This window comes from Epargyreus clarus, unplaced genomic scaffold (genome assembly GCF_041222505.1).
Source record: "Epargyreus clarus isolate Ecla_fem2 unplaced genomic scaffold, WU_Ecla_fem_2.2 ptg000008l, whole genome shotgun sequence".
Lineage (NCBI taxonomy): Eukaryota > Metazoa > Arthropoda > Insecta > Lepidoptera > Hesperiidae > Epargyreus > Epargyreus clarus.
This window is the reverse complement of record NW_027332216.1, coordinates 1,949,140-1,962,662: the sequence shown is the minus strand read 5'-3', so window position 1 is coordinate 1,962,662 and position 13,523 is coordinate 1,949,140. Positions and strand designations below refer to the sequence as shown.

General features: G+C 34.0%; 1 protein-coding gene and 1 pseudogene across 1 annotated transcript; both read left to right on the top strand.

The window, feature by feature from the left end:
• The first annotated feature begins 839 nt into the window (after positions 1–839).
• Positions 840–2,388, top strand: LOC140743985 (uncharacterized; annotated as a pseudogene).
• A 7,841-nt stretch (positions 2,389–10,229) lies between these two features.
• On the top strand, positions 10,230–12,802 carry LOC140743984 (uncharacterized). The gene is made up of 3 exons (XM_073075421.1): positions 10,230–10,363; positions 11,473–11,619; positions 12,314–12,802. The coding sequence occupies exons 1-3, from the start codon at positions 10,313–10,315 to the stop codon at positions 12,797–12,799; spliced, it is 684 nt and encodes a 227-aa protein (XP_072931522.1). The 5' UTR covers positions 10,230–10,312; the 3' UTR covers positions 12,800–12,802.
• The last annotated feature ends 721 nt before the right edge of the window (positions 12,803–13,523 follow it).

The window sequence follows — 13,523 nt, the reverse complement described above, 5'->3', positions numbered from 1 at the left end:
TCACTAATGCTTATCCAATGATTACAGCCACTAGCGAAGAAATAGCACGAAATCTGGTTCATTTCATGTCTCTATTCGGTTTCCCAAAAAATATTCTAACAGATCTAGGTACTTGCTTTACATCAGATTTATTTAAACAACTAACTGATATATTAAAAGTAAAAGCAAAATTTACTACCCCGTATCATCCCCAAACTAATGGTGCCCTTGAGCGCTCACATGCAACCTTGAAAGAATATCTAAAATCGTTTGTAAATGAAAACCAAAACGATTGGCACTGTTATCTATTTACAGCGATACTCGCTTATAATACTACTCCGCATTGTACAACCAATTATACCCCTCACGAACTATTATTCGGTTATAAACCCAGTATCCCTAGCTCCTTATATGAATCAGTAAGTAATACAACTTATCACGAATATATCCGTGCATTACAATATAGAATGCGTTTCAGTCGCGAAAAAGCTATTCAAAATATTATCAACAGTAAAGAAAAATCTAAACAATATTATGACATTAGTTCTCGTGAAACAACATATAAAGTAGGAGATATGGTATATCTAAAGCATCACCATAGACTTCGTAAAGCATTATCACCCATTTGGAAGGGTCCATATAAAATAATTAAAGTCCATAACAAACATAACGTGACCTTACAAATAGGCCGGAAAAAAATTAAATATCACACAAATGAAATTAAACCCGCTATATCATAATTCAATCTAAAATAATATTATTAAATATTTTTATATTTAATTTAAAATAAAGATATATTATTTCATTATTTTTTATATTACTTAAATCATTATAATGTTTGGTTGTATTTATTATTGTAACACATCTTGAAAATAAAAACTTACAACATTTCTATTGCCATAAAAATTCAATCTGCCAACAATAAATTAACGTCTTTATTGCATATCATAAACGAAAAATCTATTAAAACATTCGCATTAATTCAACCTTCTAACTCATTTATTTCTCTAAGTGACGACAGGATGCATTATGCTATGTCGGACACGTTAGATAAATGCAAAATTATTGATAGCAACCTTTCTATTTATGAACTAACTACAATTTATTCTTGTTTAATTAATTCAAACTGCGAGTCCAAAATTCTTACTGAGGTCTTCTTCGTCTTACGTCTTACTTTCGTTATCCTCTGAATGTAATTCTAAAATTTTATATGGCCAAATAGATATTTAGCAAAAAAATAAAAAATAATAAATGGATTTTCGTGCAGTCTATGCCAAATAAGCTTACCATTCGTTGTAATAATGATATTGTCGACCATTCTATTGTCGGCAAATCCTTCCAATTCCTATGTTTCTGTTATAAAATCCCCTTTAGATAAATTTTGATATAACAGCAGATGACTGTTGTAAAAGGGACTTATTTAATGAAAGTTTACCACATTTATCTCCTATCTCCTTAAGTAGAATAAATTTATATTCTTTAAAACATAATAATCGTCAGCTAAATAATTTAGAACAAGAATTAAATAATATAGAAAAGGAATCTCATTTTGTTAAATATGGCCCTTATTATTCTACATTCACCTGTATACTAATTGTATTCTTATTTTTGTACTTAGCCTATAAGATTTATAAATGTTTCAAAAACTAAAATAATAATTCCGGATGCTGTATTCCAATTTTTAATCAATGCTATAACAAAGAGGCTCATAAAACTAAATCGAAGATATCAAACTCTGTTGAGATAAAAGAAATTACCAATTCCTCGGAGCCTGAAAACCTCTATACTTCAAATCGTCACTTGAGTAACAACAAATATTTAATACATTTGTATTTAGTATTTTAAAATTTAAATAATATTACTGAATTTTCTTATATACTGAAATGTTCTCTTGCTATTTACACTTATAACTACTTTTCATATTTTTTTCAATTATTTTCAACTACCTATCGAACTATTGTTAAAATGCTTTATTTAAATATGTATGTAATAAATTAAATACATATAAATGTCTCAAAATTATCGAATTAAGATTTAAATAATAATAAGTTAATGTGACTATTACTTAATTGTTTACTTATAATTAATGCAACGATAAATTAAACCTTTTCTTTATATTTTATAAGGATGAATCTCGATGTAAACCTCATTTTTCTTTTCTTTTAACTCCGCTTCAACCTTAAAAAGGATAAAGCTTCATTTAAGGGGGGGAGATGTTATATTCAATATTCCTTAGCAATATACTGCCGACCTCATCATTCTTAATTACTATATAACGCCTTGCAACCATGTGGCCGGCAGTTGCACGTAATTCGCGTCCGCGAAACATTTAAGTTCAATAATATAAAAGAAAAGTGAGGGGATAATTTCTCTGTAGTTTTTAAAGACATTAAACCAGTAGTGACAGCAGAGTGTGTTTTTTTTTAAAAGACAATCAGGGGCTGCCGCGTAACAGCACGCTTCGCGTGCGCAAAACCCCCATTTCCGACCCCGTAATATAAAATTTTATACAACACGCGGACGAAAAATGTTTTTCTGACTCGTGTGATTGCAGTCCTCGCCTGCGGCTCGGCCTGCAAACTCACACTTGTCAGAAAAAAATTTTTCGTCCTCGTATTGTAATGTACTATAATGACTAAGTAGTTTATTACTGATCCAAAAGCAAAACGATTTCTTTCCTCTATCACCAATCGCTACCGCCTATGCCCTACACCACATCACAAGCGCAACGGCCGTGCCCCATCCGTTAACTTCGCGCTGAACTATTCGGACCGTCCGCTGCGCCGTGCTGCGCTGCGCTGCGATCATGCTTCTTGCGTAACTCTACAACAATAACTCCCGCACGTGATTTGTTTAAAGTCTTGCTTCTGGTATTTTACATAGCTTTTGTAGGAATAAAATATGATAGTTTTCTAAAAACACGGGTATAAAAAAATACATTGTCGTAGTGTTTAAGCTTCTTCTTTATTTATTTGTGTTATTTATTACTGTTTGTACTGTTCCTTATAACACGTGTTATATATTGGCCTTAATCACCATAGTTAGAAGTTCGCCTTAAACAAAATTATCAAGAAGACACCCGATCCTGCACCGCCGCTGTGCCGTGGGAACGCTGACTCCGCACCACCGCTCTGTTTCCACTGTATAGTCCCGAACGTGGGAATTCACTCTGGGCGCTAACATTGCCCCAGCAAGTCACTTAGGATAGTTAGTTTTAATTTAGGTTAGATTTAATCCAAAACATGTAATATTCTGTTTTGATTAAATACTTAAATATAATTAAATAATTAAATATAAGTAATTCGGTCTTTCTGTATCCTGGCTGCTGCATCCCGACGCATTATATAACTCACGTAAAAATATTTGTACTGTTCGCAATAAATATTATCAATAAATGTACCAAATTATTAATAAGTATGATATCAATTTTATTTTAATTTAAAGACACTTAAATACAAGTAGATATGCAAAGAACATTTTGCATAGCTGCTGTTGATTTGCTTCTAGACTCTAGAGCTGAATTGCAAAAAGCTATGTAGTAGCTTTCTGCCTCCATATCTGACAAAAATAAATCTACCAATATTTTTTATACTTTACAAAATTAATACACCCTGTATACGAAACAATTCAGCAAATTAATTAAAAAATACGTGTCAGGTAACTTTCAATAGCATCGTAAGACTTAACCACGCTGTCAATATCGGCAGTATCTGTGTCGGGGCTGATCCGGATATAAGCCGGATAGCCGGATAATGGCCGGGAAAGCGCGTTTAATGCCGACACGGATAACGGTGATATTGTGAGATAAGCGTACACTGAAGGTTTTTTGTTTAATCTTTAAGAGGATCTATTGTTAGCATATAAGTATTACTGTTTTAATTTGAAATCTACCTGCCTAACATGGACATCTGCGACCAACTTATTGAACGGTTTCTGATTAAACCCAAACCAAGATGAGTTGCCACTTCTCGAAATTTTAAGTAACTGAGAACTTGGTCGTCGAGAAATGGTCGTCTCATTATGATGTCAGATGTTTGGGAATAGGTGTGTCATTTTAAAAGGTGTGAAAGGTGCGGTTTGGCAGACCATGAGTAGATCATATGAGGCTTTCAGAAAAATAAAAAAATTGAAACACAAACGTGACTTCATATAAACTTCCACATTTTACTGGCTGTTACAGTTACGAGTACAAGTCTGATAACTAAAATCTTGTACTTATATAGAGCTATCGGGCTCTCGATTTGATTGATGGACTCTTCGATTCATACTAAGGTAAAAAAAATCATTTTCAATCCTTTTACATTTTGCGTAGTATGCGTTGCTCCTTATCTCGGTGGTTTAATCAACGGCTTGCCTTATTAAACATACCGTTTAACGTTACAACACTGCTAAATAAACAAGATACCTTGTAACCTTGTTTCTGGGCGTACTCCGGTAATATTCCTAGTATTGTGGAGCATTGTGCCTCACAAATTCTACATAATGATCTAACGAAAAGTAGAATCAAAATTGTCTGTCTAATGTTTTAATATTTTTAATTTTTATTTGGTGTAATTTGGTTAATGTGATATATATAGTCCACGTAAAACTGCTAGTCCGCTCTGAATATATAGAAATGAATCGCGTCGCCATAGCAAATTGTATTACAACACCTGCTCGCAACAACTTCAGAGCGGACTAGTAGTTTGGCGCGGACTGTACATGCACGTCTATAATATATCCCAGTTAGATTTGGATGTCTATATGACAGCAGTTACAAATTTGACCCCTGAAGACTTAGATAAAACGTTTCACAGAAATTTCAGGAAATACAGCAGCGCTCTACGAAATAGAAATGGCGGTGATGCTTCTGGGCTCGAACTATGAAATGTTCTTCCACCATATAGTTGGTCTGTTCATTTGCACTCTTTTACAACATTCAAATACCTGAAAGTTTATTATCTGACAAAAGCAATTTGATCTTTACAAAAAAACCAAACCTCTTTCTGTACAAGAGAAACGTCTCCAGGGAAATGAAAAAATCCAAAAACGGATGTTCCGCTGCAGAGACATCAAACACGTTAATATGCCGTAGAGTGAATAATAAAAACGCGGAATGAGCTCCAACTCCGCGGTTAATGTTTCAGTACAATCACTGAAGGCTCAGTTATTCATGACGAACTGGGAAGATGTCGGGCGGGTTTTGTGGATGTGCCATATACTCGGGTCTGTTTACACAAGATTTTTGAGTGAAAAATGGGTAAAAATGAAGTAATACCCCTCTTTTTGGGAGTTTGTTAAAAATGAATCCATTGATAACTCGTAAATAATAATTGTTGATCGAAGCATATTACTGTACAATAATTGACGGTGAGTGAATAATACAAACGCGAAATGAGCCCCAACTCTGCGGTTAATGTTTCAATACAATCGCTGAGGGCTCAGTTATTCATGACGAACTGGGAAGATGTCGGGCGGGTTTTTGTGGATATGCCATATACATAGTCGGGTCTGTTTACTCAATTTATCCAATTTTGCCTACCAAAGGTCGAAACTTGATAATTTGTAGTATGCAGAAATGGTCAAATGTCGTTGTCGATCTTTGGTGGCCAAAACATTGGATAGATTGATTATCACTAACGATAAAGTGGGGTTTGTTTACAAGGCTTTGGAGCGAAAAGACAAGTACATAACCTCCCTTTTTTGGGAAGTCGGTTAAAAAATATTAGATGGCCAGTTCGTACGTAATCATTGTTAATTAATTAAGTATGTTTGTAAGTTAGCATGCTTCAGTATAACCACTGCCGGTTGTTATTCATGACGAACTGGGAAGATGTGGGGCGAAATTTTTTAGATGTGTCGTGGACTCAGGCCTCTTTACACAAGTTTTTTTCAGAGAAGTGTTGTTTTTGATCAGGTGTCAGTGTCATTACACAATATGAATCAGATTAAAAATGAATATGTTTGCGATTTAGTATATTGTATAATTATATTTAATTGTATAGGTTTTTAGAACCTATCAAAGATCCTGATTTAATAAAAAATCTAATAAAGACAATTCTTAGATTACCATTTTTTTCCAAAATCCCACAGTAAAATATATGAAAACTTGTGTGATACCTACTTACGTTAAAATATTTAAAAATGCGTTCCAAGCTTGCGGTTTCAAGCTAAACAAAATCCGGCAAAATAAGCTCCGGCCAAAAATAGCGTACCACATTTTTAATTCAAAATCTGAAAATCTCTTTTATTCTTACATCCCGTGCCTGCCGTAAAAACTTTCCAACGTACGACGGCCCCTCATAACGCTTACAAATCCTCTGCACTATTTTAAAAATATGAAACAGGAGGTAGTCAAAAGGGTCAAGTTATACTGGTCAGCCATATAGGCCTTTGGGTCAGTGGAAAGTTTTGTATGAGGTTTTTATTCAAAGAGACTGTTTGCTTAAGGGACTCTGGGAATAGATTGAGTTCTTCTGTTTGAAACGAGAGAATTCTCAATTCCGTTTGTAATTGAAACCGACGTGAATTCATGGCGTGTGTGCTTTTTCTTCCTTGAGTCCAATTAAGGCTTTTGAATAATTCGTAATTCGTAATTTCTAAATAACTGTTAAGGCCTATCTGAAGTCGACGGAGAGATGCGTTGTTACTCCTTAGGACTAAATTGGATACCTCATCTCCATGTCTCATCCTTAACAAACTCTTGAAACCAGAGCACAGCAACGCTACACTGAGGTTACATGGCACACACGTGTAATGATGACGCCACCAAGATCGACTACGGAGGGTTCTTCTACCTGTAATAGATATCAATGGCCACTTACTAGATGAATTTTAGGCTTATAAAAATTTGTCACATCAACTACTACTCACTCTTGTACTATGCGTAATCACAACAAACATAATATTTTCAGTTAAACCTTCTGAGAAACACATAAGGGCGTTTAATATCACAACATTTTGTTGCGATCCCAAGAATCCAGATAGAAAGCACGTACGCGGCGTGTTATGTGAGACGTAACAATTAAAATAACTCTGTATTACCAACCGGCTACAAGTTATACCACAACTTGGACGAAAGTTAGCAGATTCGTAGCGTCAGCAACGGAATAATAAATAAGTAAAAGTGCCTGTTAAAAAATAGCACGCAATAATTTAATCCATTGCGTTCCTTGGCTCATAAAATAAAATAAAATATATACTATTTATCACTTAGGTATTAAAAGGTCTAATATTTATTGTGAAACATAATGTGTAAGTATTTCAACCCGCAATCAGCCAGACAAGATTAAAATACTCTAAATGCAGTTTTAAATATTGGAACTGCTTTCAAATATCTACTGCAAATAAACATCATGCAAATAGAAATCTACTTAACAACAAATGTTTTCTTCCTAAAAGGTATAAGTATTCTTAGAAAAAAAATACAGTATAATAATCTTTTTCTCAGTGCACGTTAGATCAACATGGTGAAAATGAACCTTCTGGCACAATAGTACATTACGATACGAGGACGAAAAATTTTTTTCTGACAAGTGTGAGTTTGCAGGCCGAGCCGCAGGCGAGGACTGCAATCACACGAGTCAGAAAAACATTTTTCGTCCGCGTGTTGTATAAAATTTTATATTACGGGGTCGGAAATGGGGGTTTTGCGCACGCGAAGCGTGCGTAAAACGTCAATTTACGCACGCCGTGATATAAAATAGTTTTACTATTTAATGACAGAACATTGTAAGATACATACATTTAAGAAGTAAAAGAGCAGTAATTTTATTAATTTTACAACAATATAATATTTTGTCTGACCTTACAAAACATTTATTTGCCTATTTAATATGAGCACACTTTCAATTAAGGAGCGGATCTAATTAAATCGCAAAATGAGTTGTTTTCAAGTTGTACAACTTTGCTTGCACGTAGCTACATGTGCGACCAGCGTAACTTGAGCTCTTGTGTTTCTATTACTTAACCATATCCACTTTGACGACCGAGGTGGTGTAAACGGCAGGATAGATGTTTTCCTATCGAAGCAAGTATTTTTAGTACTTGAGAGAGATCTGGAACAGATTGCACTAGCCTAATTTTGAAGGTGCTTTAACCCCGGGTGTAACACACAAGTTGTAGCCTTATTTGAAAATGTTGGTAAAGAGAGGCATTCCACCTTATTCTTCATGGCTAGCACTACGTCCATCGTCGAAAGATGTTTATGACGCCAATTAACACATGCTATAAAGACTACATACTTTTACCATTTTAGTTTAATCTATGTACGTACATTTCTCAAATTAGCAAACAGTTCGTCAAGAATTATAACTCCAAGTTTAACTATCCACCAGCCGATGTGAAGAAATGTCCTTACGAACGTCTAAGTATCGCGAAGATCAAACAACTGGTTCTGGGAATCTCGTAGGAATACAAACGTACCCACTTAGGAGTTTGATGCGTTCTGAATAGATATGCTCGTTTTCAGTTTTAAGTGAAAACGTTTGTGTAGCCGATATTTGGATCTCATATCGAAATGGAAAACTGTTTTCTTATATTGATAGAAGTGCAGCTTATTATGTAAAGTTGATAGTTTCAAATGTGAACAATCAAAAATCACTCGTTTTATAGACATTTACCTTCATACGTTTGGTCTCTTTCTGACTTCAATGAGTTTAAAATTAAAACTGAAACATAGCAACTACAAAACAGTACTAGTTTTACCTTTGGTAATTTGATTTCTTTAGTTTGAAGACTCGTTGGTTTTGTTATAACAGTTGCTAATATCTATGCCTAATACCGACATCGTATGATATATGAAACGGTTTTTTAGGTAGGATATATCGGAACCGTGCCTAGCTCCGAATAAATTCCATTAGCGTTTTATGGTTAAACATTTTAAACAGATGTTTGGCGTTAAATTCGGAAATTGCGATCCGTATCTTAATTCCAATTTGGGTCATCGTTTTAATTGTCCGCAAGTTCACGAGACTTAAAACGGAAATGTAAAACAAAGACGCTTATTTCCATAAAGATAATTGAATTAATGAATTTTAATTTGGTATTCTCGTAGAAGATGGGAAAGGACTACGTAGTTCAGACTGTAAAGGAAAACATAAGGAAGCGTATATATTATTTGTAAAAGAATGATTTCAGTTGAATCAATTGGAAGATAAGCGAGATACGATATGGATTAGCCGTTTCCAAACATAACTAATCGTTACTTAGAGACAGACAAATTAATAAATATAAATAAAATCTTTTTGTACGATACAATACCTACACTACTCAACCGTATGATTTCTATAACATTCTTTTTTTAGTGTTTGTCCCTGGAATTCAAATCATAAACTTTCATCAGGAACGATTCTCATATCTCTGCATTGTCACTGCTTTCTAAGAACGCATAAAGAACCTTTAATTTGACAATAATAAAAAAACAAAGATAGTTAAACCATTTTCATAGGCTAATGTTAAAGCAATTTCCCTTCCTAACATTTAGTTTAACAATGCAACAAGCGAGACGAAGACGTGGGAGAATCCAGGTGTTCCCTGTTTTATTTATTCTGCGTTGGGATAAAACTTGTAACACATAAATGCTCTCAGCTCGGTGCGAACTTTGAGCTGCTTGTTGCATTCGAAATAACGGGTTTTAATATATTTCCTTGTTATTTATTACTTATCAGATTGTTATTCATGATTATGGATCAAACGTATGGTAAATATAAAGTGCAGTTCGAAGACATTTGTACAATCAGAGTACGATTATATATACTTTCTGAGGTCAGCCAAATACAAATGCTATTGCTGAAGACTAAATTAAACTAAATTAAACTAAATTAATTAATTAATTAATTACTTCAACGTGAGGACTAAATTTCAATTCAAATCATTTTTTAAAATTCAAAATAGGTTCTTTACAGACCACTTTTTGAATGTCAATACAACTACAACCACTTTATAAGGTGTTTCGTTATAGAGAAGAAGTGCGAAAGAAATAACACCTTAAAAAAATGTTCAAATGTTTTATACCCTTTAAACCTTATGCTTAAGATGCCCATGCATACAGCCTGCATTAGCCATTTACTATTAGGTGTAGTATCGTTTACTACTTCTATATTACACAAAACTTTGCGATTCGTGTCTAAAGCCTCTAGAGCCAACTGCCACCACAACGAGAGTTCCGCTACCATGCATCTGTTATCACAACAAACACTATCACAAAAGGAAAATAAATCGCAACTTTATTTAAAGAATCCAGAAGCAAATGTTTACAGCCACAATCGTATTGTCCATTGACTAAGCATGTTTACAAATTGATGCTTCTCACAATGTTCAAATACAAGCAGTCGGTAAATGAAGCGAAACGGGAATGGACGCAAAAACCTACCTCATTTTGTTTCTAGTGCTACCGTTCGCTACTGTAAGTACGGTTCAAGTCCAGAATAGATTGTAGTTGCTAAGCTCTCGTTTCCTGTTTTTGTATTAACTGGAACACTACATCGTAAACGTAACTAGTACTCGTTTTCTAGTGGAAGCGATGGTTGATGTTCAGTACGTATTAATGATACTCAAAAATGGTCTTTCTACGCTGTTGATCCTAATTAAATCTGAAAGATCCTCTTCAAGTCTGATCGTATCATTGTTATTTATTACTTCCTTGGATCGTGAAGAATAATGCGATGAATAATACATAAATACTAGATTATTCTCTATATTATTCTTGAAAGTGTGAAGACTCCTAAACCATAATTACCAAACACGAAATATAAAGCATTTTTATTCTTATAGACTGCAGATATAAAAATTGTGTTAATATAGGAAACGAAAGCTAATTTTAACTCAGTATTAAACGCACCTTTAATATATCCTTTAAATATAACATTCGTATTGATTTCTCGCTATTTTATTTAATTTGTATAATACTTTGTATTTCAAATTCAGAAATTGTATTGACTACATAGCCTGTATTTCTTTAGTAAGTGATATGTACGAGATACTAATTGATAAAGCCAAGAGCTGTATTATTGACAAACGAAACAACTTTAATCAAAACAAAAAACTACGATTGTACCGAGAGCGTCAATACTACTTGGTATCTATGTACCTCAGACCGAAACACAGTCGCTCATGAATTGTTAATTGCGACAGAAATAGTGACAGTGATTTCAGAATATTCAAGCGGTCTCGCCACTATCAAACCTATCCTATAGCACTAGTTTTCTCGATTGAAAGTTTACATTTTATAGGGTCCATCTAAAAACCAAAAACTATTTACTACTTTATTTCCGTAATATATTTATTTTAATGTAATTCTTTTTTGTTACTATGAGCATTATTTGAACATTTTTTTTAATTTGAAATTATTCATATCTAAAAATTAATGTAATTTGGCATAACATCAAATTTACAGTGTCCGTCAATATCAAATTTACAGTGTCAGTGGGCTAGTAAATAGCCCGACTTTATCAAGAAACTAGTTCTGACTCACAGATAAAAGATATTCTTTACACCCTTTGTTCTTATTTACAGTGCGAATGGAGACAATATCAGGAAGATCCTCGCTCTTTGAGAGAGGCGCGCAAAGAAATCCATTATCATTCGAAGCGACACATGCTGCCGCGGGAATCCGAGAGGAGACGCAGCACAACACAAAGAACTAAGGATGTAAGGAAAAAGGTAATTGGTTTTGTGTTGACGTTGGGAGCTGGATGAGAAAATAATAAAACTTACAAGTGTAAGTGTAAAAGTGCAATAAATATTTGATGAGAGTAGAAAGTATAAAGTATAAAGAGTTTGAAACTATGAAAGATTACCTGAAGAAAATCGCTTTTTACACTCATAGCCCCACATTAGGACATTAGGAAAGGAAACTTTTTCACATAACGCCGACTACAGAAACACCCAGACCCTGAACAGAAATTTAGTTTAGTTGGCCGGGGATGGAAAGCGGAACCCATTGCTTGTATGACCGCTATGGTGACCGTTCCATGATACGGTGATACGGATCGACTAAAGATTCTTTAAGTCACGCTTTTGGCTAATCCAAATGTGTTATTAAATTCTATCTAGGCTAGATTATTAATATCCATAGGCACTCTGTGATTAAGTGGACTACTTACTATATACCCATATACCCATTCATATCGATTACATAAAATAATTAAGATTAGATTTTATTATTTTAGATAATAATTAAGATTAGATTTAGATTAAAAATTAAGTAAGATCTCGTTTCAAATTAGACTATTTTTTATTAAATTACAAAAATCATTTCCGAGATAGGCATCGGAATCAGTTGTTAAAATATGTTCTGATGAACTGATGTAATGTTCTGCGATTAATAAGTTTATTCATAGTCATAATTAATTAGCCCTCAGGTCACCTACGACCCCTGCATGAAGACGACATGGAAAACGATGAAGTAGTATCCGTAGCTATCGGACCACCGGCATCACGCCCTAAGTACGAAAGGACCTGGAAACCACCTCAACCTTCCAATAACACTGCTGCCACAAACTTTGTCAAGGAAGTCCTGGTTCAGCTAGGAAGGGAATTCCTGAGTCATAAGGTAAGCGAAGAATTTGTCTTCGGACAATACGTTGGCAATGCAATGAAGAATTTGACAGCGGATTTAAAGATAAGAATGCAGCATGAGATACTGGAGCTTGTCTTAAAATACCAAAGGATGAATCGGAATGAGGCTGGTGTAGCCCAGAAACCAGAGCAAACCCAAAATGAAGAGAAACCATCGTTGCAAACAACAAAAGAGTTTAAAGAGAAAGAAAAGAAGTTTAGTGGCAATGAAACGGAAGAAGGTTGGCCGGATTTCTCCAATTTAGCCAAAATTGTAGGATGAAGAATATATATTAAATTATAATATTATGTTTGTTTTTGTTTGTTATTTGATACTTTGACTAGTATCTTTGTTTATTTATTTTGGTGAAGAAATAAAGCGAACGTTAATTTTGTTGTACTTGATAATGTTTTACTTTTTCTTTGCATAATTTTTCAACTACCTACCATAAATTTTTAAGATCTACTACATAATATTTTATCCTATTACATCAGCCAAACGGAGATAAATCGAAAGTATATATGATTAAAGTTATTTTACGAGTAAATATTTTTATTCTACTCCAAAAGGTATATTTTCGAACGGATGTATTTTTGTATATATGTAAGTCTCATTGTTTGGCACACCCTACAGCCCAAGTGGCTTAACGATTTTAACATACATATGAACTGTAGTTAAATTCGTCTGAATTAAAAAGTCACAAGGACGAAATAACTTTTCTAAGCCTCGCACTTTCCACATAGTCCGCTAGCAGCATCATCTATTGCTTAATTGGGAACATTTGGATTTTAACTTCATTGTATTTGGTAACTTCACATAATAGTAAAAGAATTTAAGGGCATAACCCCGTACACGCAGCAAAGTCACGGAAGTATTACACGGGAGAAAACACAATGATTCATCATAATCAAAAGTTGTCTACGTTAATAAGATCCGTATTATGTTGGGATTAGGAACAATACAATGTACATCGTATTGTTCCATCCATTACCTGATTAAAGCCCAC

Excerpts from the sequence above, each read along its gene's own strand:
- LOC140743984 (XM_073075421.1), top strand. The coding sequence starts at position 10,313 with ATGGACGCAAAAACCTACCTCATTTTGTTTCTAGTGCTACCGTTCGCT. Across the intron at positions 10,364-11,472 it reads TAGTGCTACCGTTCGCTACT|TGCGAATGGAGACAATATCA; the intron begins GTAAGTACGGTT and ends TCTTATTTACAG. Across the intron at positions 11,620-12,313 it reads CTAAGGATGTAAGGAAAAAG|CCCTCAGGTCACCTACGACC; the intron begins GTAATTGGTTTT and ends ATAATTAATTAG.